The sequence below is a fragment of the Tricharina praecox genome (assembly GCF_024521635.1).
Source record: "Tricharina praecox strain CBS 144465 chromosome Unknown BZA05scaffold_1, whole genome shotgun sequence".
Taxonomy (NCBI): Eukaryota; Fungi; Ascomycota; class Pezizomycetes; order Pezizales; family Pyronemataceae; genus Tricharina; species Tricharina praecox.
This window is the reverse complement of record NW_026250403.1, coordinates 211466-237922: the sequence shown is the minus strand read 5'-3', so window position 1 is coordinate 237922 and position 26457 is coordinate 211466. Positions and strand designations below refer to the sequence as shown.

The 26457-nt window shown below is 53.5% G+C and overlaps 8 protein-coding genes across 8 annotated transcripts; 2 read left to right on the top strand and 6 right to left on the bottom strand.

The window, feature by feature from the left end:
• Positions 1–7215: 7215 nt before the first annotated feature.
• Positions 7216–8054, bottom strand: BZA05DRAFT_381001 (ribosomal protein L36-domain-containing protein). Its single transcript, XM_051481953.1, has 2 exons — positions 7692–8054; positions 7216–7488 (listed from the first exon to the last, which is right to left on the bottom strand). The coding sequence occupies exons 1-2, from the start codon at positions 7932–7934 to the stop codon at positions 7417–7419; spliced, it is 315 nt and encodes a 104-aa protein (XP_051343981.1). The 5' UTR covers positions 7935–8054; the 3' UTR covers positions 7216–7416.
• A 1517-nt stretch (positions 8055–9571) lies between these two features.
• On the top strand, positions 9572–10741 carry BZA05DRAFT_1498 (uncharacterized protein). The gene is made up of 2 exons (XM_051478993.1): positions 9572–10355; positions 10411–10741. The coding sequence occupies exons 1-2, from the start codon at positions 9681–9683 to the stop codon at positions 10462–10464; spliced, it is 729 nt and encodes a 242-aa protein (XP_051343980.1). The 5' UTR covers positions 9572–9680; the 3' UTR covers positions 10465–10741.
• Positions 10742–11907: 1166 nt separating this feature from the next.
• On the bottom strand, positions 11908–14921 carry BZA05DRAFT_380999 (SacI homology domain-containing protein). Its single transcript, XM_051481952.1, has 6 exons — positions 14425–14921; positions 14259–14371; positions 14054–14194; positions 13896–13967; positions 12901–13825; positions 11908–12844 (listed from the first exon to the last, which is right to left on the bottom strand). Exons 1-6 carry the CDS (start codon positions 14627–14629, stop codon positions 12210–12212), a joined length of 2091 nt encoding a protein of 696 aa, XP_051343979.1. The 5' UTR covers positions 14630–14921; the 3' UTR covers positions 11908–12209.
• A 43-nt stretch (positions 14922–14964) lies between these two features.
• Positions 14965–16565, top strand: BZA05DRAFT_380996 (GPI transamidase subunit PIG-U). Its single transcript, XM_051481951.1, has 4 exons — positions 14965–15301; positions 15359–16050; positions 16109–16233; positions 16284–16565. Exons 1-4 carry the CDS (start codon positions 15101–15103, stop codon positions 16520–16522), a joined length of 1257 nt encoding a protein of 418 aa, XP_051343978.1. The 5' UTR covers positions 14965–15100; the 3' UTR covers positions 16523–16565.
• Positions 16566–17658, bottom strand: BZA05DRAFT_449997 (uncharacterized protein; the record flags this gene model as incomplete). The annotated part of the gene is made up of 3 exons (XM_051487404.1): positions 16933–17658; positions 16719–16877; positions 16566–16659 (listed from the first exon to the last, which is right to left on the bottom strand). Exons 1-3 carry the CDS (start codon positions 17352–17354, stop codon positions 16566–16568), a joined length of 675 nt encoding a protein of 224 aa, XP_051343977.1. The 5' UTR covers positions 17355–17658.
• On the bottom strand, positions 17532–18403 carry BZA05DRAFT_1467 (uncharacterized protein). Its single transcript, XM_051478959.1, has one exon. It carries the CDS (start codon positions 18280–18282, stop codon positions 17710–17712), a length of 573 nt encoding a protein of 190 aa, XP_051343976.1. The 5' UTR covers positions 18283–18403; the 3' UTR covers positions 17532–17709.
• A 36-nt stretch (positions 18404–18439) lies between these two features.
• BZA05DRAFT_380994 (P-loop containing nucleoside triphosphate hydrolase protein) lies at positions 18440–22720 on the bottom strand. The gene is made up of 5 exons (XM_051481950.1): positions 22026–22720; positions 21314–21957; positions 20205–21258; positions 19705–20157; positions 18440–19646 (listed from the first exon to the last, which is right to left on the bottom strand). The coding sequence occupies exons 1-5, from the start codon at positions 22470–22472 to the stop codon at positions 18801–18803; spliced, it is 3444 nt and encodes a 1147-aa protein (XP_051343975.1). The 5' UTR covers positions 22473–22720; the 3' UTR covers positions 18440–18800.
• A 112-nt stretch (positions 22721–22832) lies between these two features.
• Positions 22833–26010, bottom strand: BZA05DRAFT_365643 (putative chromatin assembly factor 1 subunit B). Its single transcript, XM_051481512.1, has 5 exons — positions 25440–26010; positions 25266–25368; positions 24943–25185; positions 23849–24884; positions 22833–23799 (listed from the first exon to the last, which is right to left on the bottom strand). Exons 1-5 carry the CDS (start codon positions 25560–25562, stop codon positions 23235–23237), a joined length of 2070 nt encoding a protein of 689 aa, XP_051343974.1. The 5' UTR covers positions 25563–26010; the 3' UTR covers positions 22833–23234.
• Positions 26011–26457: the final 447 nt, after the last annotated feature.

The following is a 26457-nucleotide window of genomic DNA, read 5'->3' as shown; positions in this document are numbered from 1 at the left end:
CCCTCTCTCACCATCATCGTTGGTGTGGGGTTGGGCTGGGGTGGGGTTTAGTTACTCGTTAGGGTTCTGAGTAGCCTTACAGAGATTACTCTGGAACAAAGACTCCAGACTTAAGACTCGCAGCTTCCCGCTATCTCGGTTTGGGGTCCCGGACGGGGCGTCCGCGATGTCGGCGGACGGCAAGAGGAGTAGGACTGCGGCTCGGACGGATTTGAAGTCCGTCGAGATGAGATGGTGATGTGCAATAGTGCAAGGGATTATGATGATAATGTTGATGATGATGGTGATGATGCGAGATTCGTGTATGATGAACGAAGGCTCAACATCCAAGTCAGTCCTGCTCGCAAGTCTCGCACGGTATACATTACTCGAGGTAGTTACTCTAGTGCTACCTATACGTGATGCGGAGAAGGTTGTCATGATGTCGAACCGACGCGGCGTGGGCAAGGGGAGGGCAAAGCGTGTAGCAGGGCGGGCGAATAATTGTCTACCGGTAGTTAACCCCCCAAGAGGGGAAACCGTAAGGCAGGCAGACAGTGCGGTCTGGCAACTATGGAGTCCAGCGAGCCTGTGCTGTTCCGTGCATATATGCAGGCCCGGCGCAGCACGAGCTATAGTATTAACTATAGTAGAGGTCCTAGAGGATAGGTGACTGAGCAGTGAGTAAATTCCTGGTGGCCTCGGGGGGGGGGGGGGGGGGGGGGGGATGGGGAGTGGAAAGAGACCCCTCCTGCCCACCCCCTCAGCTACCCGAGAGTCGAGAGTCGAGATCCCATCGACGCGTTGCTTATGGGCCATCTTCCTTTGAAACATTGGCGGGGCCAGCATAAGTACCGGAGGTTTCGAAGTGAGACAACCATCATCTGAAAGCGGGGTCTCGACATATGACGGCAACAACCGAACATAACTGAACTGGTGGGGATGATCTCGAAGAGGAGAGGGGGGGCTGGTGCATGAGTGGACCTGGGGCTTGGACTTTCCCAAATGTCGAGAGCGTCACAGCTCATGGCCTGGATCACCGAGCTGACCTGAGTCACTCACCTGCGGGGGATCCCAGGCCCCGTTGGAGATGAGACTTTTCGACTTCGTACGGGTACATACCGGTACCGTACGGTGATAGTGACCATGCCACTCCTTTGGCAAAGCCATCCTGTCCGCCAGGAACACAGCAGAACAAGCAGCTCCACCACCAGCAGAAGAAGCTGCATCCAGAGCTGTCCTTCACGCCTGAATACCCGACATGTATTCGCTACACAGCTGAGACACAGACACCCATTCGACGATCCCTCGAGAGTCAAGACGGCCACCCAAACTAATCGAGTGACAACCAGTGCTATATTGTAGCCTGTGGGCAGCAGAGCAGGCCGGCATACGAAAGATCCCGTTGATTAATTTGCTTCTTCTGCTCAGCGAGTGGATCACTGCTTCATATCGGGTCATAGCGTTCTAATTTATTGATAGCTGTCCCAACCTCCCGATGCTGGCTGCAGCATCAATAGTCGGGGGATATCGATGGGCCAGTGGTGGCCTTCGATCCTACGATGTCAGAGGGGACTCTACTATATCATGGGGATATTGCTGGATCCTCCGTCCCTAGTCTGGGCCTTCGCCCTCCCCCTCCCCGCCCACCCGATGCGTGCATTCTACCTATCGTAGTGGACTTCACTCGATATCGGAAGAGGGGGGATACGCAACAAGCTGCAATGTGTTGCACATGAGGCACGCACGCGGATCAGAATCGACTCTGACGTCGAGATCGTCTCGATGAAATGCATCGACCGCGAGAGCATCTTCGGCCTCATGAGCACATTGCAGGAAATCCAGCCAATGCCCTGAGAGCTCCGGCAATATAGCAGGTGGTAGCGTGATATGAGTTGATTCTGCTATTGCAGGATGGCGACAGCACCCGTACAATTTGCTGCCCTCCCATCCGAGGTGTGTGTAGATATTGCAATTGTCGACGAATCACCGGTGCGGAATTTCCAGTGGCTACATACCAGTAGTGGATTGTCAATTACTTGAGCGAGCCAGCCGCGGGCAACAGCGTGGAAACCAGCCCCACGCATGGACTTTTCTGGCTGCTACTCGACCAGTCATTTCGCTTCGAAAGCTGCCGTTCGAATCCATCACCATCCCGTAGGGCGAAATCTACAGTCGCTCTCTCTTTTTCTTTCTCTCCCTCTCTCCCTCTCCCTCTCTCTGTCGCATTCCTTTGCCCTCCAGCTCGTCGAGGGAACCTCCGTTCCCTCCTCAGAAGCGAAGCCGTTATCTTTGCCTTCCTCGGGGTCCGCCGTCCCGCCCCGTCCCGCCCGCCCGTCCGCCCGTCCGCCCCCGATCACCAACAAGCCCCAACCCCAAGCCAAACCTACTCTCGCAGCATACCAAAACCCGGGTACAAGTGAATCATTTCGGTCTCATGGATGGACGGACGGCAGCGATGCGAGAGCTACTAGTGAGTAGGGTACGCACGCTGCAGAGTATCTGTCCTCCCCCGCACCATGCCCGCAGCCCGCGTATGTACTCCATAGGCACAATGATCAAGCTACCGACAAATGTCTCGGCCGTGTGTCCGGACGAGAAATGGAGAGACAGACAGAACCCGCTATCCATCCATCTAGGCACTTCGTCCCGCCGCTCGCTTCTCCCCTTCGTATGTACTCGGGTTGCAGGCACGTTTCGGTCCATAGCTCGCAGCTTCACTCTACGTTCGAGGACGGGGAGTTAACTAGCCGGATGTTGGCTTTGCTGTGGATATGTACTGATGGCAAGGGGCACGGCACGGTCCGGGCCCCAGCCGCCGGCGGCCTGCTGTCTCTATGTTATTACCTAAGCTGTGTGTGTGCCAGTACGTTCGATTCCTGCATCGTCAAGGAGACTTCACCTACCTAGGTACTCTATGATCTTCGTGTTAGATGTCGTTTTCGTTCGCTGACGAGGCATGGGTGTATAAGTAAACATCGAACGATAGACAGGACCCTTTACTTTACATACGCACTCAGGCCATCCCGAAGCCAAGGCAAGATTCCGATATTCCTGGAAGCTGGCCGCTGGGCTGCACGTAAAATCCCATCCCATCTTCCTGGGACAGAACTAGAAACCCACACCGGCTACTATACACTCCTGCCGTGCCAGGTTACCCCGGCCCGCTGGGCCCGCCCCACCCCGAGGTCCGGCAGTTGCTGCTACATACACATCTAGGTGTCGACTCCTCCTCCCTCGGGCTAGTTCACGGGTAATGCGAATATCATACCAGCTACCTAGGTTGCCCATACTCTACACAACACCGAGCAAGCTTTGTTGGGGTGGGAGATATTGTCATCCTGTCTTTCTGTTTCCAGGCGATCTGTATAGTGCATACCCAGATGGCGAAATAGGTAGTCAATTAAGCATACGAACCTTCAGCTTAAACTCCCGCATGTGACAGTGACGGTGCACCATGATTGCCCCCGTTGCCCCCGTTAGGCCGTTGGGCCGTTAGGCCGTTGGGGTTGACATCGACCGCCGGCGAGAAGTCCGACCCGTTGTTGCTCCACAATACGCGCCTTCCCGGTGTGGAGTCGGAAAGAGAACGAGTTCCAGAGATTAGGATGGGATGGGATGGGATGGGATGGGATGGGAGACTGCATTGAGATTGCATGCGGGGGGGTGGAGTCTGGACACACAACGTTGATGCGCCCGGTACGAGACCCAGCAGTGGGGTGGTCGAGTGATCACGGCTGGCCGGTGGGAACCCGTATGTAGACGCAGGCGGGCAGGTGGCGAGGTGGAGGGTGGTCGTGATCCTTTCCGAGGCGGTGATTGGCGTACATACTCTCCCTAGGTGCATGTGCGTGAGCCGGACACGGATAGATAGATACCCGTGCGGCACGGAGAACGGTCGGTACCTACCTTGGATGCCCGTCCCATACGCTATCATAATACAACACTCGTGATTGGAGTGACGATGTGAAATCCGCCCCCGTTCTCTGGTATTCTTTGGTTTAACAGACTAGGTATATAATAGTTCAATCTCCAGCCTCCATGGCGCCTAGATATAAGCTCTATGAAACGCGGTACCTCAAGCAGCCACCTACCCAGTTTTTTTTGGTGGAGAGGTATGGTTCTTCACGCGAGATCACTCGCTCCGCTCCGGGATCTCAAAGTTCCCAACAGCCGGCCGGTTGGAAAAGTGGAAAACTGGGAGCTATGTACATATTTACCACGTTCAAAGCCGGATCCACAACTCAAAGGACTATGAAACAGCAAAAAAGAAAAAATTGATGGGAAAAATGGGCCCGGCTTCTTTTTTCTCGACCAGCCTAAAGTTTAAACGGCCCGATATTTCCAACCGCACTTCGGATACCGTATCGGGACGGGCGTGGAATCGCCGGGGTTGGGGGCGAAGTGAAGTTTCGGATGAGTGGACGGATATATTCGTATGCCCCGTAACTAGGTATTCAAACGAGGATTCAGCTTTCAGGGAGATCCGCGTAAAGACGGAACTCAGAACTCCGTTTTAACTTTTGTGGGGATTCTGACCGGGTGGGGCTGATGATTTCGATGGTGCCGAGAAAGCACCTCCTGAAAGCATCAGTGCATCACCCGTTGGGTGGAAGGGCGGTATTCGTTGGAACTTCGGGGTGTTTAACAGCGATCGCGAGTTGTGACTTGCCAGAACCATAGGTATCATACCCAAAGAAGGGCCTACTATAGGGGGACTATCATGTATGTACGAATATTAGCCCTCTGAGATGATAGATCGAGAACGGGCGTTCGTTGGACATATCTATGTACCGTGCTGATTACCGACTGCCTGGACTGCATATCCAAACAGTTTCACAAATGCTTGTACATATCTGTTCGAGACGAACCGAAGTTGTCGTTGCAGATACCTATCTCGTCGTATATCTAAGGTGAATACCGTTGGCTACACCCAGTGTTCTACATACCTAGTCCGGACGGACTGGACGGGATCAGTCCAGTCTCATCCGTTCCTTTGGAGGACGGGATAAAAGTAGTCCGTCCCGTCCACCGTTTCGCTGGACGGTGTCGGACTGCAGACGTCTGGCAGTGAAAAAAGGTTCCAATCTTTTCAGTACATACACGGCCATTAAGTCTATGGGGTTGAAAGTGTCTGGTCCTTAACCAGCATAATGAGAGCATTGACATGGTGGAGGCATCATTGGCTGTCATTCGCAGCCCGCAACTGCTCCATGCACTTCCGATCTCCGGCCTTAGCCGAGCAGGATTCCCAAAGACTGTCCTGACCATTTTTTTAGGTATTTAGCTCTTCTACAATTGTTTAGCCATCACCTATTGGATCACTTGAACGTCACGGAACCAATATGATCCTTTTGGGCTGCCGGAGGATGATGATGGGTGGACCTGCCCGGGGGCTACATTTCTACCTTGAAGCTCCGTACCAGCTGGAAAGTCAAAATTTTATCTCGGAAACATATGGTACCAAAGTGTAGTTATAAAAATTCAACGGAACTGAGCTGTTGTAAGACTACTAGGCCAGAGTCCCGACAAAGTCTTCAGATACATAATTAAAAAATAGACATAGTTATAACGCTGACCGATAACATGTAAGGAGCTTATTTACATACGAATCGTGAGGAAGTTATGAATATGATAAATAGAGGTGTGAGGAGGGAGGAAAGGGAAGAAGGATATTGAAGTTCTTGAAGGAGTTTACGAGTGATTGGCGTAGGTATATACACCAGCCACACCATTACTTAATCAAGTGCGGGCATCAAACCTCACTCGACCACACGGGAAGCCTTGAGATGACCATTTACTCCTCTTCGTCTACTCGAGTACTATATTGCCATGATCTAGCCAAGTAGGTTGCATGCAACCAATGATCAAACAAAATCAAAATCCTCATCGTATACTCTGTTCTGTGAGTTTCTAATTCTACGATCACGTGCACCCAGCCGAACCAAATTCCTACTCATGTACCAACTCTTCCGTCCGACAGCCAAAGAACAAATCCCCGCACTTTGTTTGTCACTAGCCCTATTTAACTTCGCTCATAGATGTCTATATATGGCCGAGAAGGATATAAAATCTACTACTGCTGTTATCACGATTCTTCGCGGCTCAGCAGCTAGATACATGCTCTGATGGCTATCTCCCAGTGATAGCAATTACTGATCGGACAAGAAGGACTCATCCTCTCCGGGAAAGAGAAAGGTGAACGAACGGAGGAAAGGTACTGGTATGGAACAGAGGTATGGTATTATTATCAAGGGATATAGATTGCCATGGCTGGCCACACGGTTATGATTCATTACGGTCTTGCGGGCACTGAACGCATAGAGATCAGTAAGATTCTCTGGATCTCTCTGCGATTGATGACTCCTGACATGCAATTGCCGTTGCCTCTAGGGGGCCTTGGAAGCCTCTACAAACATCCTCCTTTACTGCAAGTGCCCAACGGAAGAAAACGGGTTACATTCTGGCTTATCGTTCCACGGGAAGGAGTCATCCCCCGCTCTCACGAAAAACAGGTGTGTCTTGAGTAGAAAACGCTATGCTGAAAATGCCGTCCTTTTCAGAACCCGTATCTAGTGCTCCCCTTTCTTTCCGCGTGATAAGTCGCAGGCCGAGATCAGTGATGGACGACGGAGAAGCAATCCGTCTTGACGGTGTCGAGTCATCCATCGACCATCAGCCATCTAGACACACCCTGAGAATAGGCAGCAGGCCACAGGTCTTCACGATGAGATAGGAATGCCATTGTGCAGGTGCTGCGTCGATAATGAGATGTGCTAATCAAATGTTGACCCCGGCGGATGGCTGTTTCCTGGGTTTTTTGGTGAGGATTCGAAACCGCGGGTTGCTGTTCCGAGCCCCGGGTTTCCAAAGTTCGTTTGTATAGAGCGGACTCTCGCTACCGGGCTATGGGATAATATTGCCTCGTCATATCAAAACCAGGACGAAAAACAAAGTAAAGGGTAGTGGCCTAGCGAATAGTCTGACAGTTCTAGAACATTGACCATCTCATGTACTCGTAGCCTTGGGAACACGGGAAAGCGTGCCATCTTATTATCGGGTTTGTGGAGCGGATGCTGAGAAGCGCCCACTTAAGCGCGGGGGACGCCACAGCAGAATGCGGGACTGGATTCGGGTTTCAATCCAAGAGAGTGGCAATTGGGGCTTCCATTTCGTCTGGTCTCTTGCGCTAGTACGCATTCCCAAACGCTTTCGTGCCTGGAAGCAATTTTGTATCCCTAAGGCTGAGGTGCACCACAGCTCTTGGCCGGAACACACAATCACACCTCACAGCCGATTCTTGGGAGCGTGCACGCCTGCCTTCTATTGTACTACGTAAGTAGGTACAGCAACAGCATATTCCGTCCCGCACGCCGCCAAGCGATCAAGACCGTAGCGTACAAAATCGTAGGGCCGCCATCTTTTCAACCGCAAATTTCAACCCTGTCGTTGCTTATGCTTCTGGTTCTTTGAGCAGATAATGTAGACCCGGTTCTTTCTGCGGACAGACTGTTGCAAGGCAGATTCGTCAGTCAGGCTTTCTTCCAGCGTGCAACCAGAGGGAATAGCCGCTAGAAGTTGGGAAAAGCAAAAGCGACGACGATGACACAAGAGCAGGTGTAACGAAGGCTAGGACGGTAGCTCTGTGTGCGGGGAGGGGGAGACGGCATGTGCCGTGACACCGAAAAAGTGGTGGTTTTGGATCGACTTACCATGCATCCGTCACAGAGCTTCTTGACCGAAGACCGCACCTTCATGCCGCGCAGTTGCGTCTGCTGGTGGAGTAGGGCTGGGACGCCTAGTGTCGGTGTGATGCGAAGCCGCGAGCTCAAGGTGTTCGGGATCGAGGTGAAGGAGCGGGCCATGGCGGCCGACGGCGACGCGAAGGGAGCCAAGACGGACGCAAACGCGAGCCGAGAGAGGCGGCTGCGCAAGACACTCGGGGCGAAGAGCATGACTGAGCGGGCGGGGGCGGGGGTGGGGGAGCGTGGTGGGATGGTGGGGTAGTGGTAGCGAGATCCAGCAGTGCACTGCGGTGGGTTGAGTGAGGTGAGGTGGGTGAGTGAGGTGAGGTGAGGTGAGGTTGGAGCGAAAAAGCAGGGCTCGGCCCAATGGAGTAAAGCGCCACTAGCGTGGAATCCAAGCAGCTCCTCGACTCGCCTTGTGGCACGAGACACAAAGACCTTGGGCATCTTCCGTGTCCCACACCGCCTTCCTGTCACACCTTATTCAACCTTCCTGATGAACTCCCCAATATCTACTTCAATGCTCTTGGAGACCGTCACCAGAAAACCCCCCACCAGCCACCGTCACCCACGACCTCTGCTCCGATCAAGCCACAGTTCATGCCCTTGAGTCAAGTCCGTCTGCGCTTATGGCCCCTGGCTCCCACACGGCTGGCTATGGTTACACACTTCTGTTCCTGCTACGTCCAATCATCGGCGCGGAAGCCAGTCTCTGACCCAGATGACGGATGAGGCGGTGTAAGCTCGTCTGAAACATGGCAATGCTCACTCGAGCTCTCTGAGCATTTTCGGTCCATTTCCATTGCGTGTCCCAACTCGTGTCCAGACATCATGACGAAACAGAAGGCAGATCTCTTGCCTGCCCTCTAGTCGGATGCTGTCGTCTGAACACTCCCCGTCATATCTCCTCGACGTGACAGCGCAGCCTTACGCACTTCGGGATTGGCGCTCACGTACGTCTGGCTCGTAGCCATCGCGGTATATTCCATCCAGCTGCCGAGAACCTCAGGTCCCCGGACGATTGGTGTGCTCCCAATAGCCCGATCCCTCCGCCCCCGTGGGATTGGTGCGCTGAACACCACAACCGCGCACACTGTCTGGAAGAGCGCACTCAGCCTGTACTCCTGCACTGCACACACACACACGCACACCTACACAGATGAACCTATCTCCTGCAGCCACCCCAGTGACCGTTCGTTCAGCCACACTCGAAGCCCCAGACGAGTTCACGATGGCAGTTTTAGTCATAGCTACTCGCTTGTTGCACCTATGGTTAGTCGGACCTGCATATGGGCTTGTTCTGATGTTCCCCATGACTAAATCAGATCAGCGAGAGTGAAATCTGCTGAATGCGATGTCATTGGTCACTTCGACGTCCAGTGTTCCAGCTGTATGCTGCCTCCGCAGGGCACGGGTAACACAGGGGTCGAGTGGTGGACGAGGACGACGAGGGCCAGTCGGTGGACAAGCCTAGATCCCAAAAACCGGGCTTTGACAAGACTCGGTTCTTTCGCGGTCTCTCCTACATGCATCGTTCCCTAGTGTCTCGATCCCGCACCGAAACCCTGTGGGGGGTTATCGTTTTTCCGAAATAGAGGCCTGAGATCAATCTAGCTAGTCCGACTCGTACTGAGGAGGAGGGAGTAGTCATACTGCTCTCATTACACGCTGCGCCGCCAATCGGACTGCTTGGACTCACGGCCTGGTGGTGTACTCCTCTGGCATCACTGATACTCATGGAGATCCACTGCGGAGAAGACTCAGTCTTCCGGGCGTATATAAGTCTTGGAGCCGACTCCGGATTGTCGCTTCGAACATCAGCAATCTATTCATTCGTGCTACATCTTCAAGCTCCAGTCTATCAGACAATTCGAGACCAACATCACCGAGCCATACCCCTCGGTAAAAAAACACCCTGGAGGCATCATAGCAAAACGCACCTTATCTTCACCAGCCATGTCCCTCAACGATCTTCCCACCGAGCTCCTCCTAAACATCCTTTCCTTCCTCGACAATCTCGACCATGTGTCTTCGACCAACCGAACTCTCTCAACCACCTCCAGAGACCTACAGGTCAGTCAACTCCGCGGCAAACTTGCCCAAATCCCGCACGCCGACCTTCTCATGAGAATCTGGTCTCCGCCGTCATTCTTCCGGCGTGATGGCTACGGCCGTCGTCAAACGCAACACGTCCACGCCTCGCAACCACAGGACCTAATCAATATGCTCTGCGATCCTGCCGTGGTCCCACGGGTCGAAGCGTACATCGACAGTCTGCACAACAAAGCTCGAGTCGCCCAGCAAGTGGCCGAGTTCCTCGTCACCATGGTCAGCTTCAACGGCTTCCGCAACCACGACGACCGCATGTCCTTTGCTTCCACCGTGGTCATACATCTCTGGTCTGCCCAGCAACGCTACAGCCACGACACCGACGGCTACATCGCGAGCCTCCTGGAGGGATACGTCTTCCGCGACCTGTGTGCACGTGACCAGTATCTGATGGATCTGTCGGCGGACACACAGGGCTGGCTTGTTGCCTGCTATAACGCCCTGAGCCAATACCTTAGACCGCCGTTTGTTCGTCGTGAGCAGCATGGTGAAGGAATGTGGCTGCAGAGAGCGATTGCAAGGGTAGGTTCTCCTGTATTCCATATTCCATATTCACCATTCGCTAACCGGAAGACAGGGTGGTATGCAAGCAGTGCTGGGCATGCTCCACCAAAGGGCCGGCCGCCATTAAACTACGATCTACGGGTTCTACCGACTAGATTTCACCCCACAAACCATTTCCATAGCAGCTATGTAACTCCTACGACATGTGGGGGAGGGGAGGAAATGTGTGGTCTAATGTTCTCATTATCTGTTTACTGTTGCTTTTATTTCGTTATCGAATTCATGTTTTGCGTCGCTCTGGTTTGTGTGCGGATGCCTGCGTTGCTTTTTCCTTCCACAGGCATCAGTGGTCTAGTAGTAGATACCTAAGATGCCGGAAGATAGATATAAAACCATAAGTCAGCCGTTTTATTAATTCCGTGCAAAGCTTGCCTGCAGAACCGTAGTATACCCAGGTGATGTAATCATGGACCATCACTCACCTGCCTTACGCCCAGAGTCGTAATAAATCGCTCCTCTGTGCACATGGCATGCATGCAAACGCGCCTGGCGCTTAGATACATAGCAGTGTAGGAGCTAACATACGTGTGGGGGATGTAGGATGTACTATAGTCAGCGCGAGGCTGCGCTTCCCAAGTTCTCACTATGCTGTGATACCTACTCTACATCCGCGAGCCGGGCTTGTATCACACTCACACATTTGTGTGACAGTTGCACAGCACAGGGCGGAGCGGCCTGCAACACAAAGTCACCGCAAAGTCATCGGTCCGCAACGTTGCTTTTCCCTCTGTCTCACTCACCCCCGCCGCCGTTCCCGTGGCGCTCGTCGGTGCTCTGGTGATGGCGATGAGTGAACGTGATGAGTGCTTATTTCGCACTCTTCACTCTACTAGGTAGCAGACCCGTAACTACTCTATATCACTGGGACCGCACACGGTGGAGGAAGGGAGGGAGGGTCGTCCTTCAACGACAGCGCTCGAGGAAGCGAAGCGGCTTTATATGGATGTGGATGTGGATGTCGATGTGGACGGTGGAGCCTGGTCGGCGCAGGTGTACGCACTATAGTGCGGGAGTGCTCGTTCAATGTACTCATCTTTTACTCATCTTGCGGGTGCGGGTTGCTCATCCCCCCACTCATTCCCTTCCCACGCCCACGCCTACGCCCACGCCGTCTCACGCCCGCGCTGTTTGAAGATTTACATCCCCTAAATGTTCTGCGCTCTACTTCTGCTACATACAACACGGCAATCACCGTCGTGCTGCGAGCTATTCACTGTGCTCCGCCAGGAGACAGTAACTATCCTCTGAATGCGCGGGTCGTGGGATGTAGATATTTTCAAGATTACTCGGGTCTTTTGCTCTCCACGGTCCCCTCTCCCGTCTCGTGTCTAGGTAGCCAGCTCAACGCCCCATCTACGGCGAATACACCTCCACGGAGACGAGGACACATCCGACAGCCAGTCTCAGACGTTTCTTGGGTGGATATTCAAATAGAAACCATTTTCTCCTCGTCGAGAATCAATGACTACCAACACACGCACACTAGAGAGTGGCTACAGATAGCAGCGAATCCATTAAGTGAATGCTTTGTATTCGGATATAGAGACTAGTAAAGAGTAAGGTGTACGTGTAGGGTACATAGTCGACGCGAAAGCAAAGGAAAGGAAGGAAGGAACAGACAGGCAACAAAAAATCTATGTAGCTCGCAGGTAGAAAAATAAAAAGAGAAGGAAGGAAGAAAAAAACACTAGCATTTGTCGGTCGCCAATTAAACCAATATCCAATCCAGTATCAAAGAAGAAAATGACCGCAAGCAGTTGGTCTGAACAGCCCAACAAATCCTTCGAACGCCCATCCCACGCCACCCCATGTCTACTCGATCCTCTTCTTTCCCTCCTCCAGATGCATCAGCCTGATGTTTCCACCGCCGAGGCTCTCCCCCCTGCTGTGGTGACCGGCCGCGGAAGTGTATCCTATCCACTTCCCAACGATCACGTCTTTCTTCGCACGGTTGAGCGCCTCGTTATAGCTCTCCGACGCATGCGCGGGGACATTCAGTTTTGGCCAACTGACGTAGAGCATTCCGTACTCCTTCAAGAACATGACGGCCCAGACGGCAACCGCGAGCCAGAATAGTGCGAATACGCGCATGGTGATCTGGCCACCGGTGCCCTCGCCCTGGCGAGGAAGAACGAACGCTGCGAATTCCATAAATAGCGCCGCATAGAGGATGTAAGGAATGCTTTGGACCACGATCGGACGACGGTCGACGAAGAGGAGTGTTGAGGAGATATTATTAGTTGAAGGGAGGTAGTTGCCCAGGAAGAGGTCGTAGGCATCTTGCCGCGGTCCGTCAGCGAAGTTGTTACGGAAGTAACGGGTTATCGAATTGGAGAGATCGGCGAGTGCTCCAGCTTTGGTACGCTTGCCGGTACGCGTGAAGTCGGTTTTCAGAGCTCCTGTGCCGGAGTAGGCGCGACTGACGACGTCGGCATTGTCGGCCCATGCTGAGAGGAATAGTCAGTTACCGTATTCAAATTCACTCGGTTCGAGTGATACGTACCGTTTCTGAACATGAATTCGAAATTGGTATACGCTTCCGCGGTTTCTCCAGGCGCCAAAACGCCGATATCAACCAACTGCCGGTTCAGGGTATATCTGGCCAGCATGCTCTGGATGACATTGGTCCTGTCGAGACAATCCATGCAGTTCGTCCGCACCACGCTCTGCTGATAGCATTGAACATTGCTGGTAGCACCACCGTCAACCGAGTGAAAGTACTTTTGTTCGACGAGTCCACTTCCCAGTCTGTCCAGAAGCAACAACGCTCTGTCCCATCTCAGCCCTCGGCACTCGTGGTGAAAGTCGAAGTAAATATAGTGCAGGCGATCCATCTTCTGCTCTTTGGTAGTAGGCTCAATCTCCCTGAATCTCTCCAACGTATTCTCCGAGGCTTGCTTCGACTCTACAGGCGCCGAAACAAGGATCTTTACGATCTGCTCGTAGGCAGCCTTTACTCGCTCCTCTCTGCCCTTCTGATTGACAAGGTTGACCATGTAGTTGTCCCCGTACAGTCGAATTTGCTCGTCGAAATGTGCCCGCGCAGCTTTCGCAGCTGTATCCACGCCGCGAATCTGCAATTTCGGTGTGTACGACAGGTTGTTCACCTCGGCCCAATAAACAGGCACACTTCCTCTGGTCTGGACGTAACTCAGAACTTGCACGCTTTCCGATCCACGGTTTCCGCCGATGGTGCTCTGGTCGTAGCCCCCGAGGCCACCGGAAGAATCACCAATCACCACCACCTGCTCCGTCTCGTTGAAATTTGCAGCATTGCCAGCCTCGTCGACTCCGCGAGTGAGGTAGCGGGTTCCGGCGCGGTGGCGACATTTACGTGTGATCAACACAAAGGTAAGAGGGGTATTCTTGATCTTAGTAGTTGAGATCTTAAGATAACCGAAAATGACGGGGAGAATGTAAGGATCGACCTGTATCCTTGGTCAACACAGCCTCCTCAAAGTCCGCCTAGCAATGGCGGGGTTTGGCGGGGGGACCAACATTTGGTTGCGAACTCCTCAGATCAATCAAATCTGACTGGATGTACCTATTCCAGAAAAACCTCTCATCCGTCTGCACAGACCAGCTTAGCATTAGCGCACTCTGCTCCCGTTTCACGCCGCGCGGCGGCAGGGCCGTGCGGAAATCAATTTAATCACCTGTTGCCACAGCGGAAGAGAGCGGTTGGCCACAACTTGTCGCTGGAAAGTATTCGTCAAGTCGAACGAGTACGAAAAGTACATTGGTGCGGTTCGGAGGTGCGCACGCAGCAGTGCAAGGTAGGTGTCCTCATCAGGGTCCTGTCAAAACAAAACCACTGTAAGCTTGCGGAACCCGAATCCCGAAACTTGGAGGTAAACAAACGTGTAGTGCACGCTCCTGCATAGGCAAGAACTCGGTCGCCTCGATCTTGTAGACGGTGTGACCTCGAATACGGCCAATGAGCTTGGCTTTCGTGATTATAATGATGTACTTGTCTTTTACGATATCAGCGACTGTGGCCTGCCACGCCCCCCTTAGAAACACAAACCGAGACGCAGTCGGATCATTCCCAAGATTCCGGCGATGCTGGTGACCCGCTTTCCCCCCATCATAGGAGAGTCGACCATCTTCACGTCCCCCGAGGGACGGTTGACAACGAGAGCTGGCGCATTTGGCGACGAGGGAGATCTGAAGATGTAGTGCGTGGGCGCGGCGGTGATGTTGATATCACGAAAGGGGTTGACGGCGGCCATTTTGGCTTTGTGTGCCTTATGTTGACTTCGCGAAAGGGAGGTGATAGGTAGGCCTGGGAGCTGAACCGACTGCTCAGATAAGAGCGGCGGGGAGGTAGAGCTCGGAGATGCGACGATATAAAGAGCGTGCTGAAGTGGCTACGGAAAAAGGTGAGAGGGAGAGGTTTGTTTTTTGGTGTTGGTCAGTTATTTGACGGTAGACGGCGAAAGTAGGTTGGACCTGGGCGAGCTTGGATTTGGCTTGTGTCCTGTTTTAGAGTTGAGAGGGTCCCCCCCGGCTGAGATGACGACGCGGATCGGAATGAGGCTGAGAAAGAAGCGAACACATTTCAGGAGCGGCATGCAAGGTAGCGAGACAACAACAACTGTGGCTTGTGAAGACGGAGCATTTACGAACGATCAATCCCACCGCCAAATGCCCGTTTCACCAACTATCACGTAGTAGTGAAACGACTTCATACCTTCGCCGCCATGGACCGGCGGAGCATCTCGATAATCGTCTTTGCCGTGTCATTGCGTCTCTTCCTATTCACCGCATTCCCGTCGCTTCCGGACCTCCTGACCAACCGTGTCGAACTCTCGACACCCGTTACCAGCTTCAAAAGACTACAGGAAGGCCTCTTTCTTTACACCCACGGCGTCTCTCCTTACGATGGCGGCATCTTCCACCAGGTATAGAGCTTCATATTCCAATGATCTCAATGATCCCTCTTCTGACGTGAAAGACAGGCTCCACTGCTGCTAGCCTTCTTCTCAAGCATCCCCAAATCCCCGATCGTCACGAACCTCATCTACATCCTCGCGGACGTACAATCTGCACTCTCCTTGATCCAAATTGCGACATCCGGCGTCTCCGCCTCGACGCCTCTCCACACTTCCTCCCGCGCGAAAAACTCTCTCCCGTCCTGGGCTGCCGGCGCCGCGTTCCTTCTGAACCCCTTCACCGTGGCAACATGCCTCTCCCGGTCAACACTGGTGTTCACCAACACCGCAATTCTGACCTCGGTGGCGAAGGCCGTGCAGGGTGATGGCCTTGGCGCGATCCTCGCCCTCGCCATGTCCTCGTACCTGTCCCTCTATCCGGTCCTGATCCTACCGGCGTTGGTTCTGCTGTCGTATGACATGCGGTTCTCGTCTGCGGCGGTCAAGCCTGCGCTGGCAAACTATGCGGCGACAATGACCGGTGTGTTTCTCACTGCCATGGCGGGACTACTGGGAATCTCCTACATGATCACCAACAACTCTTGGGAGTTCCTGTATTCCACGTACGGGGTGCACCTGCTGCTGCCGGATCTGACGCCGAATGTCGGGCTGTGGTGGTACTTCTTCATCGAGATGTTTGACTCGTTCCGCGAATTCTTCCTTTGCGTGTTCCAGCTGCATCTGTTGATATATGTGGGCGGGCTTTGTATTCGGATCCGGTGAATGATTCATTATGCGCTGAGTGAATGGGCGTGGCTAATGTGTATGGCGGGGCAGGAAACAACCGCTGTTCGTAATCACGACGATACTCGGCATCAGCGCGATCTTCAAGTCATATCCATCAATCGGTGACATGGCACTGTATATATCGCTCCTGTCACTATACCGCCACGTATTTCCACGTCAGTCCCCCCCACCCTCCACTTTCCCACGTCTCACTGACACCCCCCAGTCATGCGCTACACCTTCTTCGCGACCTCGACTTTACTCTACGCGACCCTACTTGGACCCGCCTTCTACTACTTGTGGATCTACGCGGGCTCTGGCAACGCCAATTTCTTCTACGCCATCACGTTGGTATGGTGTCTCGCCGTGACGGTGATAGTAGCGGACGCACTTTTTGCCGTGCTCCGCGATGAGTGGGAGACTGAGCACCCGGAGATGAGGGGTAAGGAGGTTGTGCGGATATAAACCTGTTGTTCTAGATATCATACATACACACACAGTGCAGCATTCATAGCTCCTTGGAGAAGATGAAATAAGATGGCTCCCGCATAGCGCCGCTGCGGAGGAGCTTTGGCTGTGGGGATATGATGTCGATTTCGTACCTGTCCGTCTGAGTATCAGCCACGCTTTCCTTCCCCACCACCCAGAGTAGAAAGCCCACCCAATCCGCCGATAAAACTTCAGTGCCCCCGTATTCGCCGAGAAAACGGTGAGCATGGCCTTCGGCAGCCCCAGGTTCTTCCCAAACCCCTCCATAAGCCGCATCAGCGTCTCACCGTGTCCCTTATTCCTCACGTTCTCGGCCAGCTGCACCTCATAGCTACATTCCCGTCAGCTCGGCGCCCACTGCCTGCGGGAGCAAAGGCAATATATACCAGTAGATAACCTCCTCCTTCTGCTCCTCGGTGACCTTGAAGCTTAGGAAGCCGTCTACGTCCCCCCCTTCGTCGTCCTCCCATTCCTCCTCCCCCTCCCCTCCTCCTCCTCCTCCTCCTCCTCCTCCTCCTCCTCCTCCTCCTCCTCCTCCTCCTCCTCCTCCTCCTTGTCCGGAGAGTATGAGATACCGCATATCGTCTTCCTCCATCTCCTTCCGCTTGCTCTTACTGTTCCACCCCATGTCGCTGTGCTCGTACATCACGCGCATGTTGGTGCGGATCAGGTTGAAGCATGCTGTCAGCCTATCCGGCGGGAGGGTGGTGGCGGTATGAAGGGTTATCGACAGGTCCGGGGGCACGGCGGGGAGGAATTCATGGAGGGAGGACAATGGGAGGGCGTTGTGGGCGTCGATATCGACCATGGTGGTTGGGGTTTGTTGGGGGGAGACACGGAAGCTTGGAGGGAGGGATGCGTTGGTTTTATGTTGGGCTGGGGGAGTGCGTCGTTAGCCGCTTTTGGAGTGCGTGCGACAAAACGTGCGATTTATGTACGAGCGGATGTGCTGGAGAGGATGTGCTCGACGTGGCGCGCGCGCGCGGGCGGGCAGTGGTATATGTCCTATTGCATATGGTTCCATGCTACATAGTATCCCTAAGCGGAAGAGCGGGCATATAGCATCACTCGCCTGCCCGCTCCCATCGATTTCATTACAACCGTGATATCATAACCAAGTCTGAAGCTCCAAGTTCCCAAACGCCATAACCCCAAACGCAACATTACCCCTCATCCTCTGTCTCGGTGACCGTCTCATCCGCCGTACTCTCGTCATAGCTCGGATGCAGTTCGGCCCTCTTGACCTCGGCGGTCTCTACGCCTCCAAAGCCGACCACGCGTCTCAGCACGTCCATTCTCTCATCGAACATCCTCGCGAGCTCCTGGACGCCCTGGGACACCTTGACGCCGCGCAGACCGGTCTCGACGCCCTCCAGAACCAGCATCAGCCCGCCGCCGCCCTCCGACATCTGCGGCGCCTCGGTGATCTCCGCCGCAACGAGCTGGAAGTCGCGCGAGAGCGCGTGTGCAGACCGCACGTACGTGGAGTTGTCGGCGGAGACATCGAGGTCGACGGTTATAACGCGGGTATGCGGAGTGGCTGGCGGCAGGTCTAGCGTTGGGTCCGTCGGGTCGTCGCTGAAGATGTAGTGGACGTGGGGGTGCGCGTGTGATGGGTTGCTGGTGGTCGGGGAGATGAGAGTGAAGAAGGGCTGGAAGTTCGGAGGTGCGGGCGGAAATTGGTGGCCTTGTTCTTGACCTGGGTGTTGAAATTGTTGTGTTGACGGCGAGGACATAGTAGGTGTGTTATGGAGGTTGAGATGAGAGCTCAAGATGGGGAGCTCATGGTGGGGGGTAAGGTTGTGGTGGAGCTTGAGCTTGGTTACACGGTGCTCTCGGTGCGCAGGGATCAATCACCTTACTCGGGCTGGAACTGACAACACTGAACTCGAACTCGGATTCAAAGATCTCCTCCACCACGGTTCTCGGCAGGCAAAATATGACTCCAACCTCGCAAGGATAAAGCACAAAACAATCACAGGCGGAAGAAAAAATAAGCAAATAGATAAACCGCATCCCGTAAGATGGAGTGTGAGTACAATCGACGATGTATCGATACCTGGTCCAAAACAATAATACACACTATATACAACCGTTTGGTGGTATCATGGAAGAAAGAAAGCCCAAAATCAACCCCCCGTTCCCAATAGCAACGCAAGAAAAGACAAACACCTGTAAAGGAAGTAGAGTAAAAGGATACCACAAGAAAAGCAAGACCCGATGATTAAAACAAAATTAAAAGGTATATCCGCATCTACCGCATTCGCCGTCTAGTTGTGATCGCCGCCATCCCGCTCATGCCTTCATCGGCACCCGCCTCCCCAACCTTCCGTTTCTTAATTAGACTTTTCTTGGGGTCACCGCTGCTAGTCGCAGCAGAAAAGCCATTTTCCTTGAAAGTAGGGATGTTGGATTCCGCTACTCCTCCACCTGGTTCTCCCTGAGCTCCAGACTGGTCGCGGAACATCTTCTTTTTGTTGTTGGTGATGGTGGGGTAGAAGGCCGCACCAATTCCTGCCCCACCTGATTTCGGATCAGTCAATATTGAAGAGGCACTGGGGGTCAGTTTCTGTGGAGAGTTGACCTCTTTCTCCTCCAAAACCGTCCGGACGACGCCACCGCGCGATCTATTGAGAACATCTTCCGCAGAACCCGTGCTTGGCAATATGGTGGGAAAAGTGTATTTTCTCTTGCGGGGCGTATGACCGGTAGGGAGACACTCTTTGAGTGGGGCGGACTCAACCTTGATACGGAGTTGGGATAGGCGTTCTTGAGCGTTGGAGCTGAAAGATTCGACTGCAGCAATGCTCTGGGCAGCGAGCTCCGACGCCTCCTCGAATGATCCCATTTCGTTTCGAAGGGTGTCAATGAGGGACGAGAACTTGTCAACGAACTGCCGGCCACCATCCACGATCTTGTTGATGCTCTCCATCGAAATGCCGTGGTATTTGTCGTTCATGGAATGAGCGTTTGCAACCGCCTGGTCCAAATCTTGCAGCTGGACACCGACGTCTTCCGTCTGTTCTTCCACGAGCTTGATGGTTTGTGCGTGGATGGACTTGGTGGTTTCCTTGATGGCCAAATTGCGGGATTCAACGTTCTATTACAATCATTAGTTTCCGCAGCAAAGGGCTTGACTTTCTACGGGCACAACTCACCTTCCAGTCATCAGTCAAAACAGACCGAACAGTCTCCTTTGCATCACAGAGCCTTGTGTAAAACAACTCCTCTCGCGCAGACCAGGATTCGATAGTCTCCTCGTGGGTCTTCGAAGCCGCTTCGAGTCGGGTTTGGGTGGCGCCAATATCCGCCTTGACAGTCAAAACACGCTCGGTCAAGCGCTTGTCTTGTGCAGCCCCGGTGTTATTGATAAGGGTGGTGATCTGGGAGATCAGGTTCTGACGATCCGCCGCAGCCTTTTCCCGCTCCTCAACCAATATTGTCTGTAAACTTGACTGGGCGGTCGTTGTGGCAGCTGACGCAGTTGCTGTTGCCTCGGCAAGCTGGCTACGAAGAGTCTCAATTTCGGACTTTTGCGCAGCCATGTGCTCCTGAGCTTCTGTGACCATGGCCTGGAAGCCAGCATCAAACTTCTCGTACGAGACGTGCAACTAAACCTGATAAGTAATTGACTATGAAATTGGGGCGATATGTGTACCTCGGCTCCAAAATTCCCAAGGTCTATAATAACATCCTCCGCCATCCGCTTCGCCGCATCATTCAATCCCCTAAGACCATTTCCTATCCGCGTTTTCAGGTCCACCCTCAGTGTCAAGATCTCCTGGAGAATCAGATCTGTATCGCGTTGCCGCTCATGCGTTGTAGTGAGGCCGGCATCTGCGGTGGCCTGGAAATCTGCAAAGCGTTGCTCGACAAAGTTATAGGCATCCTGTAATGTGTTCTTCTCGGCTTCCACAAACGAAGCGATCCGCTGAGAGATATCACTCGAAATGTTCGCTTGCTCATCCTTGAAGAGATCTACCGCATCCTCAAGGGCATGGGTAACTTGCGAAACCTGGGACGAGCTCCTCATCCACGACGAATGATTCTCAACTTCCACGTTCGCCATTCGTCCGATCTTAGCCCTTAATCCGTCGATGTCAGAAGTGGTGGAACGAGCCGTAGCAAGAAGATCATGCGCGGCGGCACCAAGCTCCGTCTCGGTTTTCTGGTGTGCCTTCCTCAGTGTGGTCTCCTCCTTGAGTTTTGTCGTTGTATCCGACAGAGTGATCTCGGTATTCCTCAAAATTTCTTTCGTCTCCTCCATGTGGCGAGTCTGCTCCTCCAGACTGGCCTTGGTACCCAAAAGCTCCCCCATATTGTGTTCGAACTGCTCTCTCAAACGGGTAATTTGATTCTGCAAAAGCTCTTCACCCCGTCTTGCCTCCTCGACTTCCGCCTTTTGAAGTTCCACGGTCTCGTTCAAGCGGCTAAACTCTTCTTGTGGAAGGAAAATACCGTTCTTCAGCCGGGCAGCATGAAGAGCAGACTTCAATCGTTCGATGTCCGCGACGTATTCCGCAATTACGGTCTTCTTGTTCAACATCTGGTTCACCTGGGGCTTGTTCTGAATGTCCTTTGCCCTCGCCGCATAGTCCAACGTCGACATCGTCTCCTCGAGGTTGATCTTAGCGGGTGAAATGGTTGCGATGATGGTGGTCTTGGTACGACCTCCAAGGGAATCTTGCAAAAGACGGGTGAGTTTCGACTCCCTACAGCAGCGTTAGTCTATCTTGAACCCGAGCTATGGTCCCCCGGATGTCGCACCTGTAAGGAATGTGTGTAGCTTGGTCGACCAACGCGTTGATGACTCTTCCCAAAGTCAACAAGCTCTGGTTGATCATGCCTGCCTCCCGTGCGCGTTTGTTCTCTGCCCCCGAGCGCCCAATATTCTCGGATCCAGCCAAATCAACAAGATTAAGCTTTCCGGTCCTGATGAGAACTTCGCCATCCTCAGCGATAGTCTTCAAATTAACCGTGATGGTGAATACGGTATGTGATCGCGAACTGAGGTCGTTACATTTCGTAGCAGCCACTTGTCGCTTGTGACTACCTTCCTGAAGCAGTGCCACACCCTGTTTGGCGGACATGATGTATGTCTCCTCCATTCCTTGGACCACAACGCCGCCCTTTCCATTGGCCGCATCGTATATCTTGACTTTCTGCGACTCGTCCACGCATAGCAGATCTCGCAGCTCTTCATTATAGAGCTCGATGAACGAGCACTTCACCGAAGTGTCGTCCTTGTCCTTTCCAAGCTTCTCGAAGAGCTTGTGCAGAGCGCGGGGGATGATTCCGGCGAAATCGGCATACGAGCCATAGTTGTCCGACATGTCTCCGGTCATGGTGTATGTCTTTCCAGTGCCGGTCTGTCCGTACGCAAAGATGGTACAATTGTAACCATCCAACACCTATCGTCCGCGAGTAAGCCGCGGCCGCCACCATCGCAAACCCTCCCCTCCCTCGCAGAGCGACTTACCTCGTTAAGGAGCGGCTGTACGACATTGTCGTAGATCCTCTGCTGATCGGCCTCCGGTCCAAAAGTCCTATCGAAGGTGTATATCTTATTTTCTATCGACGCGAGCGGGCCTAGCGCCAATGCAACCTCCGTCGTGCTGGGATGCGACACGATGACCGCGCTATTCTCCGCCTTCTCCCTCTCCGATCGACCTCTGCACCTGACCACAACGTTGATATTCGCCCCACTGACCGGGCGCGGTGGAGGACCATGGTGGTCATCATGTGATTCGCCCGATGCCTTGCGCGGCGACACAGTTCCGGCACGTGATCGGGTCGATCGTGCTGGGGAGCTCATAAGGCTGTTGTAGTTTCGCGTTGAGGTTCCGGGACGTGCTGGTGCTCGCATTGATCCCTGGGCGGCGGTTTTTCGGAGGCCTCCTGCTTGGAGGCGCGAAGAGCCGTTCATGGCTCAGTGGGGGTTTGGGGGTGTATGAGCGCGCAGTAGATATCAGTACGAGTCCGAGAATGCGAGGATTGCGAGGGGCGTGTCGAGCAGCGTATAGGCGAGCGTGGGCGTTGAGTGATGTTGTGTACAGATGAATAGTGTTGGGTGAAGAGATTTCCTAGGATACCAAAATGAAGTGATGCGGGTCTATGTCGAGTCGAAGCTTCACGAAGGGAGGAGCGAAGGGTGTCGTGGGGTGTCTTCGCTTGGATTGCTAGTGTTTTGACGTGCAGAGTCAAGTAAACAAAGGAAGAGAATCACAACATTGCCAAGCCTTTTTGCATGCAAGCGAGAACCGGCACAGGTCTGTGGTCAAAGAGCGGGGCACACCAGACATTGAAACTTCATTTTACAGAACATCACGGGAAAACAGCAATACAGTGAACAAAACAATGCTACTGGACTACCAAGTGGCCCCCGAGGAGTACGAACCCAGTGACTAGAAAATAGGCCATAAGGAGACGTTAAAGGGGCAAATAAAACAGGATGCGCGGAAAAAAGAAAAGAAAAAAAGAAGAAAAGTACATTTGAGAACCCACAATCCAGCCAAACCAAAAAACAACCGCAGGAAATAGAAGAATACCTAGGCCAAAAACACCGAAAACTTGTGTAAGAAACCGAGACAGAAGCGAGATATAAGGCCGTCCGAAAAATCAGTTGCCCCTTTCCCGAAAAACAGTATTACCATAGTGTTACAACAGCAAGAAAAAAAATATTGTCAGGCTAGGTGGAGCGTGTGGAACTTGTCACGAGCGTCGGAGCTACTCTGCGTCTCTTCTTGTCTCCACCGGGTTGCTCGGCGGGGGTTGCTGGAGCACTGGTTTGACCTGCGGCTTCTTTTGAGTTGGTCTTGGATGACGGTTTGGGAGCTCCATCCCTCTTACCGAGAACGCTGCTGTTGCCATTTCCTCCACTCTGAGGGGTTTGTGGCGGAGTAGTTAAGGGAACGCCCGATACTGTTACGCCGGGGAGCGCTCCAAGAGTGGGCGTTGGGTTGTTGACTGCTGTGCTTGAGGTTGTTGACGATGCCGATGGAGACCTAGCAGGAGAGCCTGGGCGCTGGTATGGGTGCTGAGCCGGCGATAGCGGAGGAATGGGTGTAGAACCTGCCCTATTGCTAGGCGTCGAGGTAGGTTGGAATGTTGGAGTCGACACAGAGGTTGGCGTTGGCGTGGCCGGACCGTGGACAATCCCGGTGTATCTCTCTCCCAACTCACCCAAAGCAAACATCACCACCGAACAGAATCCGTCGGTGGACGTCATCAGCAAAGTCAGGCCGTCCGTAGACCTAGAGTACGGTTAGCATAGCATCTAAACATCGCGAGGCAACAACATACCAAGTGAGATCTGTGAAGGCAGCATAATGCAGATTGCTAACAACGCAGATGGGGGTCTGTTGCTGAGTGTCGTAAACAAGAACTGCATCTTGCGTAGCGACCGCATAGACCACCCTGTAGGGAAGCGAGAAGGCGGCTGTTGGGGTGCTGGGAGTGGATGGCGTGTCTTTGGACGCTCCTGGCGTCGAAGGCGGCTCCATCTGAGTAGTAACGGCCGGCGGCGGGAGGGAGGGAATTGTATCATCCGATGATGAAGTGTCAACAGTGATGCTTTTCGTGGGCACACCGGCTGATCTCAGTGTATAGAGAATCGGCGAACACTTGATTGCGATCGACGGCTTCTTGTGCCCTGGCAAATGCGCAATTGGTGGCTTATTCAGTCCAGCACGTGTGTAGATGTAAACGGTATTGATGATCTCGTCCGACTTGGTGCCATCTCCAGCCACAGGATGAGACACCTTATATTGCCCCGCGGGGGTAAGCAACAGGCTACCGTCGGGCGTGAACGTTAGACGCCGGAAAAACGACGTCAGAGTTTCATTGTAGTAGATATTAGTATTCCTCACGCCGAGTCCGTGAACTTTTGGCGAAAAGTCCATCGGCTTCACCGCCGGAAGCGGAAGAGCCGGGGAAGGTGAAGTCGACCTACGCAGCGACGGCGAAGAGCTGAAGGAGCTACGGCGGCTGGCTGTAAGCATTGGCGGATTCATGGGCAGCGAAAAGGACGTAGGCGTCCCGGGTGTCGACGGCGCAGGCGAAGCTATCACCGCTGACGAGTTCGGTGGGAAATCACTGCTGCGCATTGGGATGTCCGGTGGGGCTGGACTGTTGGAGGATATCCGTCTGCGCGGGGGAGGAAGGTCCATCCGCGAGATTTTGCCGTGCTGCGACAACGAGAACTGCCCATCTTTTGACTTAAGCGTGTAGATGTGAACCGATCTGTCGGAGCTTTGCGTCGCAACGAACTCGTTCAGTGGGTCCCAAGCGACACCCTGCACGTAGTGATTGTGTTCGGCAATCTGACGAACCATCTGACCTTCAAACCTCACACATCTCAGCATACCAGTAACGCCTCACATCGCGAAAATCCCTACCGGTTTGAGCATTCCACACTCTGGCAACGTTGTCCATGCTTCCCGTGATGAAGAATATGCCGTCGGGAGACCAAGCGAGATCGTAGATCTCCGATCCCATGGATCTACACATGTGCTTGAGCCTCCATGTTTCTTTGTCTTCATGGTCTTCCTCTCCGAAAGCGGCTGCATGATGATGGTTGGGTTCGGCCGGCACCCACAGGATGATGTTGCCGTCGTCGCCAGCGGATGCAAGCATTTCACCTATAGGCGCCGAACGTGGGTCAGCCTAGCACCGTGCAAGAGGCGATCAAAGGAAACAAGCGTGGAAGGAAGGACAGTACCTCTAGGACACCACCGAACGACATTGACAGCTTGGTTGTGTTTGGAGAGCGTGCTCAAGTAGACTGGTTTCCGCTCGTCGCCCTCGCCTTCCAACTTCCAGATCTGCAGGCGCAACAGAGCGTTAGCAATCGATCCCCACACGGAAGGAGAAACGACAGGGCGCTTCAACATACCCGGACATTGTTGTCACCGCCTGCCGTTGCGAGCCGGCCCTTCCCATGAGGCTCAAAATGAGCGCTGTAGATGGGTTCGTCGCGCTCACTCCAGTGAACGGTAAGTGCGAGCGCCGCGGGCATGGTTGAAAAGCCTTATGGAAGGCGCAATAATCGGGTAACCGAGCCCGTGGAGAGGGTGGTAAGGCTGCACAATGTGCCGCGACTTTTTGGTGATCGTGAGGTTGCTTGTGGATCGGGGTGCGCACGAGGAGAGACAGACGAGTAGTTCAATGTTATTGTGAGGATTGAAGAGCTGGTTCTGCGGGAAGGTTATGGAATTGGGAAACGAAGGAATACGTAGAGAGAGAGAGGGTGAGGGGGAGAAGTCGGGGGGGGGTGGGTGGTTGGAGAAGTTAGATGGGGGGTGTATGTGTGACGGTCGTACGGGTTGCAGTGGTTATGGGTCGCCAGTCTTTGCTATGAGCTCCAAAGCTCCTCTTCGCCCCAGCAACGAAACCACGGCCACGGACGATACGGAAGAGAGAAAAAAATATATATATGAATTAATTCTAGACTCAGCTACAACTGTATTGGATTGGAAGTTTGTGTGAGAGGAGTTCGAATCTTGAGTTTCCCCCACACTCTGAATTTTCCACTTTAAACATGCGTCCACCAACCAGCGTTCAACTGCCGAACGAAAACAGTTTGCATTGCAATTAGGGCTCAGGGCTTGTGATCGGGCATTGCAGGAATATCAAAACATCTTTCGGGCTGTCATACGATTCGCAAGCCGCTCGGATTCTCGATCCTGCGACTCATCGTCCTATAGAGGACCTGGCAGCTATCGACCAGACAACCAAGTCATCAGAGCCTCGAGCAAGAAGTATTTACCTCTGTACTTCATGCGGTAGACAATACTTCTGATATACCGGTGCGGTCCTCCGCACAAGGCCATGGTGGCTGCTTACAACGATCCCAAAGAACACACAACCCCATCCGTACTTGTGGTGTCTGCCGGGCATGGGTGGTCGTGTGT

What these genes read in the sequence shown, in the direction of transcription:
- BZA05DRAFT_381001 (XM_051481953.1), bottom strand. Translation starts at nt 7,934, where the DNA reads ATGCTCTTCGCCCCGAGTGTCTTGCGCAGCCGCCTCTCTCGGCTCGCG. An exon ending in AGCTCTGTGACGGATGCATG is followed by an intron (nt 7,489 to 7,691) that starts GTAAGTCGATCC and finishes GCCTTGCAACAG; the next exon opens with TCTGTCCGCAGAAAGAACCG.
- BZA05DRAFT_1498 (XM_051478993.1), top strand. Translation starts at nt 9,681, where the DNA reads ATGTCCCTCAACGATCTTCCCACCGAGCTCCTCCTAAACATCCTTTCC. An exon ending in TGCAGAGAGCGATTGCAAGG is followed by an intron (nt 10,356 to 10,410) that starts GTAGGTTCTCCT and finishes ACCGGAAGACAG; the next exon opens with GGTGGTATGCAAGCAGTGCT.
- BZA05DRAFT_380999 (XM_051481952.1), bottom strand. Translation starts at nt 14,629, where the DNA reads ATGGCCGCCGTCAACCCCTTTCGTGATATCAACATCACCGCCGCGCCC. An exon ending in TGCAGGAGCGTGCACTACAC is followed by an intron (nt 14,195 to 14,258) that starts GTTTGTTTACCT and finishes TTGTTTTGACAG; the next exon opens with GACCCTGATGAGGACACCTA. An exon ending in CGAATTCATGTTCAGAAACG is followed by an intron (nt 12,845 to 12,900) that starts GTACGTATCACT and finishes TATTCCTCTCAG; the next exon opens with CATGGGCCGACAATGCCGAC.
- BZA05DRAFT_380996 (XM_051481951.1), top strand. Translation starts at nt 15,101, where the DNA reads ATGGACCGGCGGAGCATCTCGATAATCGTCTTTGCCGTGTCATTGCGT. An exon ending in ATGGCGGCATCTTCCACCAG is followed by an intron (nt 15,302 to 15,358) that starts GTATAGAGCTTC and finishes CGTGAAAGACAG; the next exon opens with GCTCCACTGCTGCTAGCCTT. An exon ending in GGGCTTTGTATTCGGATCCG is followed by an intron (nt 16,051 to 16,108) that starts GTGAATGATTCA and finishes ATGGCGGGGCAG; the next exon opens with GAAACAACCGCTGTTCGTAA.
- BZA05DRAFT_1467 (XM_051478959.1), bottom strand. Translation starts at nt 18,282, where the DNA reads ATGTCCTCGCCGTCAACACAACAATTTCAACACCCAGGTCAAGAACAA.
- BZA05DRAFT_380994 (XM_051481950.1), bottom strand. Translation starts at nt 22,472, where the DNA reads ATGAACGGCTCTTCGCGCCTCCAAGCAGGAGGCCTCCGAAAAACCGCC. An exon ending in TACAGCCGCTCCTTAACGAG is followed by an intron (nt 21,958 to 22,025) that starts GTAAGTCGCTCT and finishes CGCGGACGATAG; the next exon opens with GTGTTGGATGGTTACAATTG. An exon ending in GCTACACACATTCCTTACAG is followed by an intron (nt 21,259 to 21,313) that starts GTGCGACATCCG and finishes ACGCTGCTGTAG; the next exon opens with GGAGTCGAAACTCACCCGTC.
- BZA05DRAFT_365643 (XM_051481512.1), bottom strand. Translation starts at nt 25,562, where the DNA reads ATGCCCGCGGCGCTCGCACTTACCGTTCACTGGAGTGAGCGCGACGAA. An exon ending in CGTTCGGTGGTGTCCTAGAG is followed by an intron (nt 25,186 to 25,265) that starts GTACTGTCCTTC and finishes CGGCGCCTATAG; the next exon opens with GTGAAATGCTTGCATCCGCT. An exon ending in GCCTTCACAGATCTCACTTG is followed by an intron (nt 23,800 to 23,848) that starts GTATGTTGTTGC and finishes ACCGTACTCTAG; the next exon opens with GTCTACGGACGGCCTGACTT.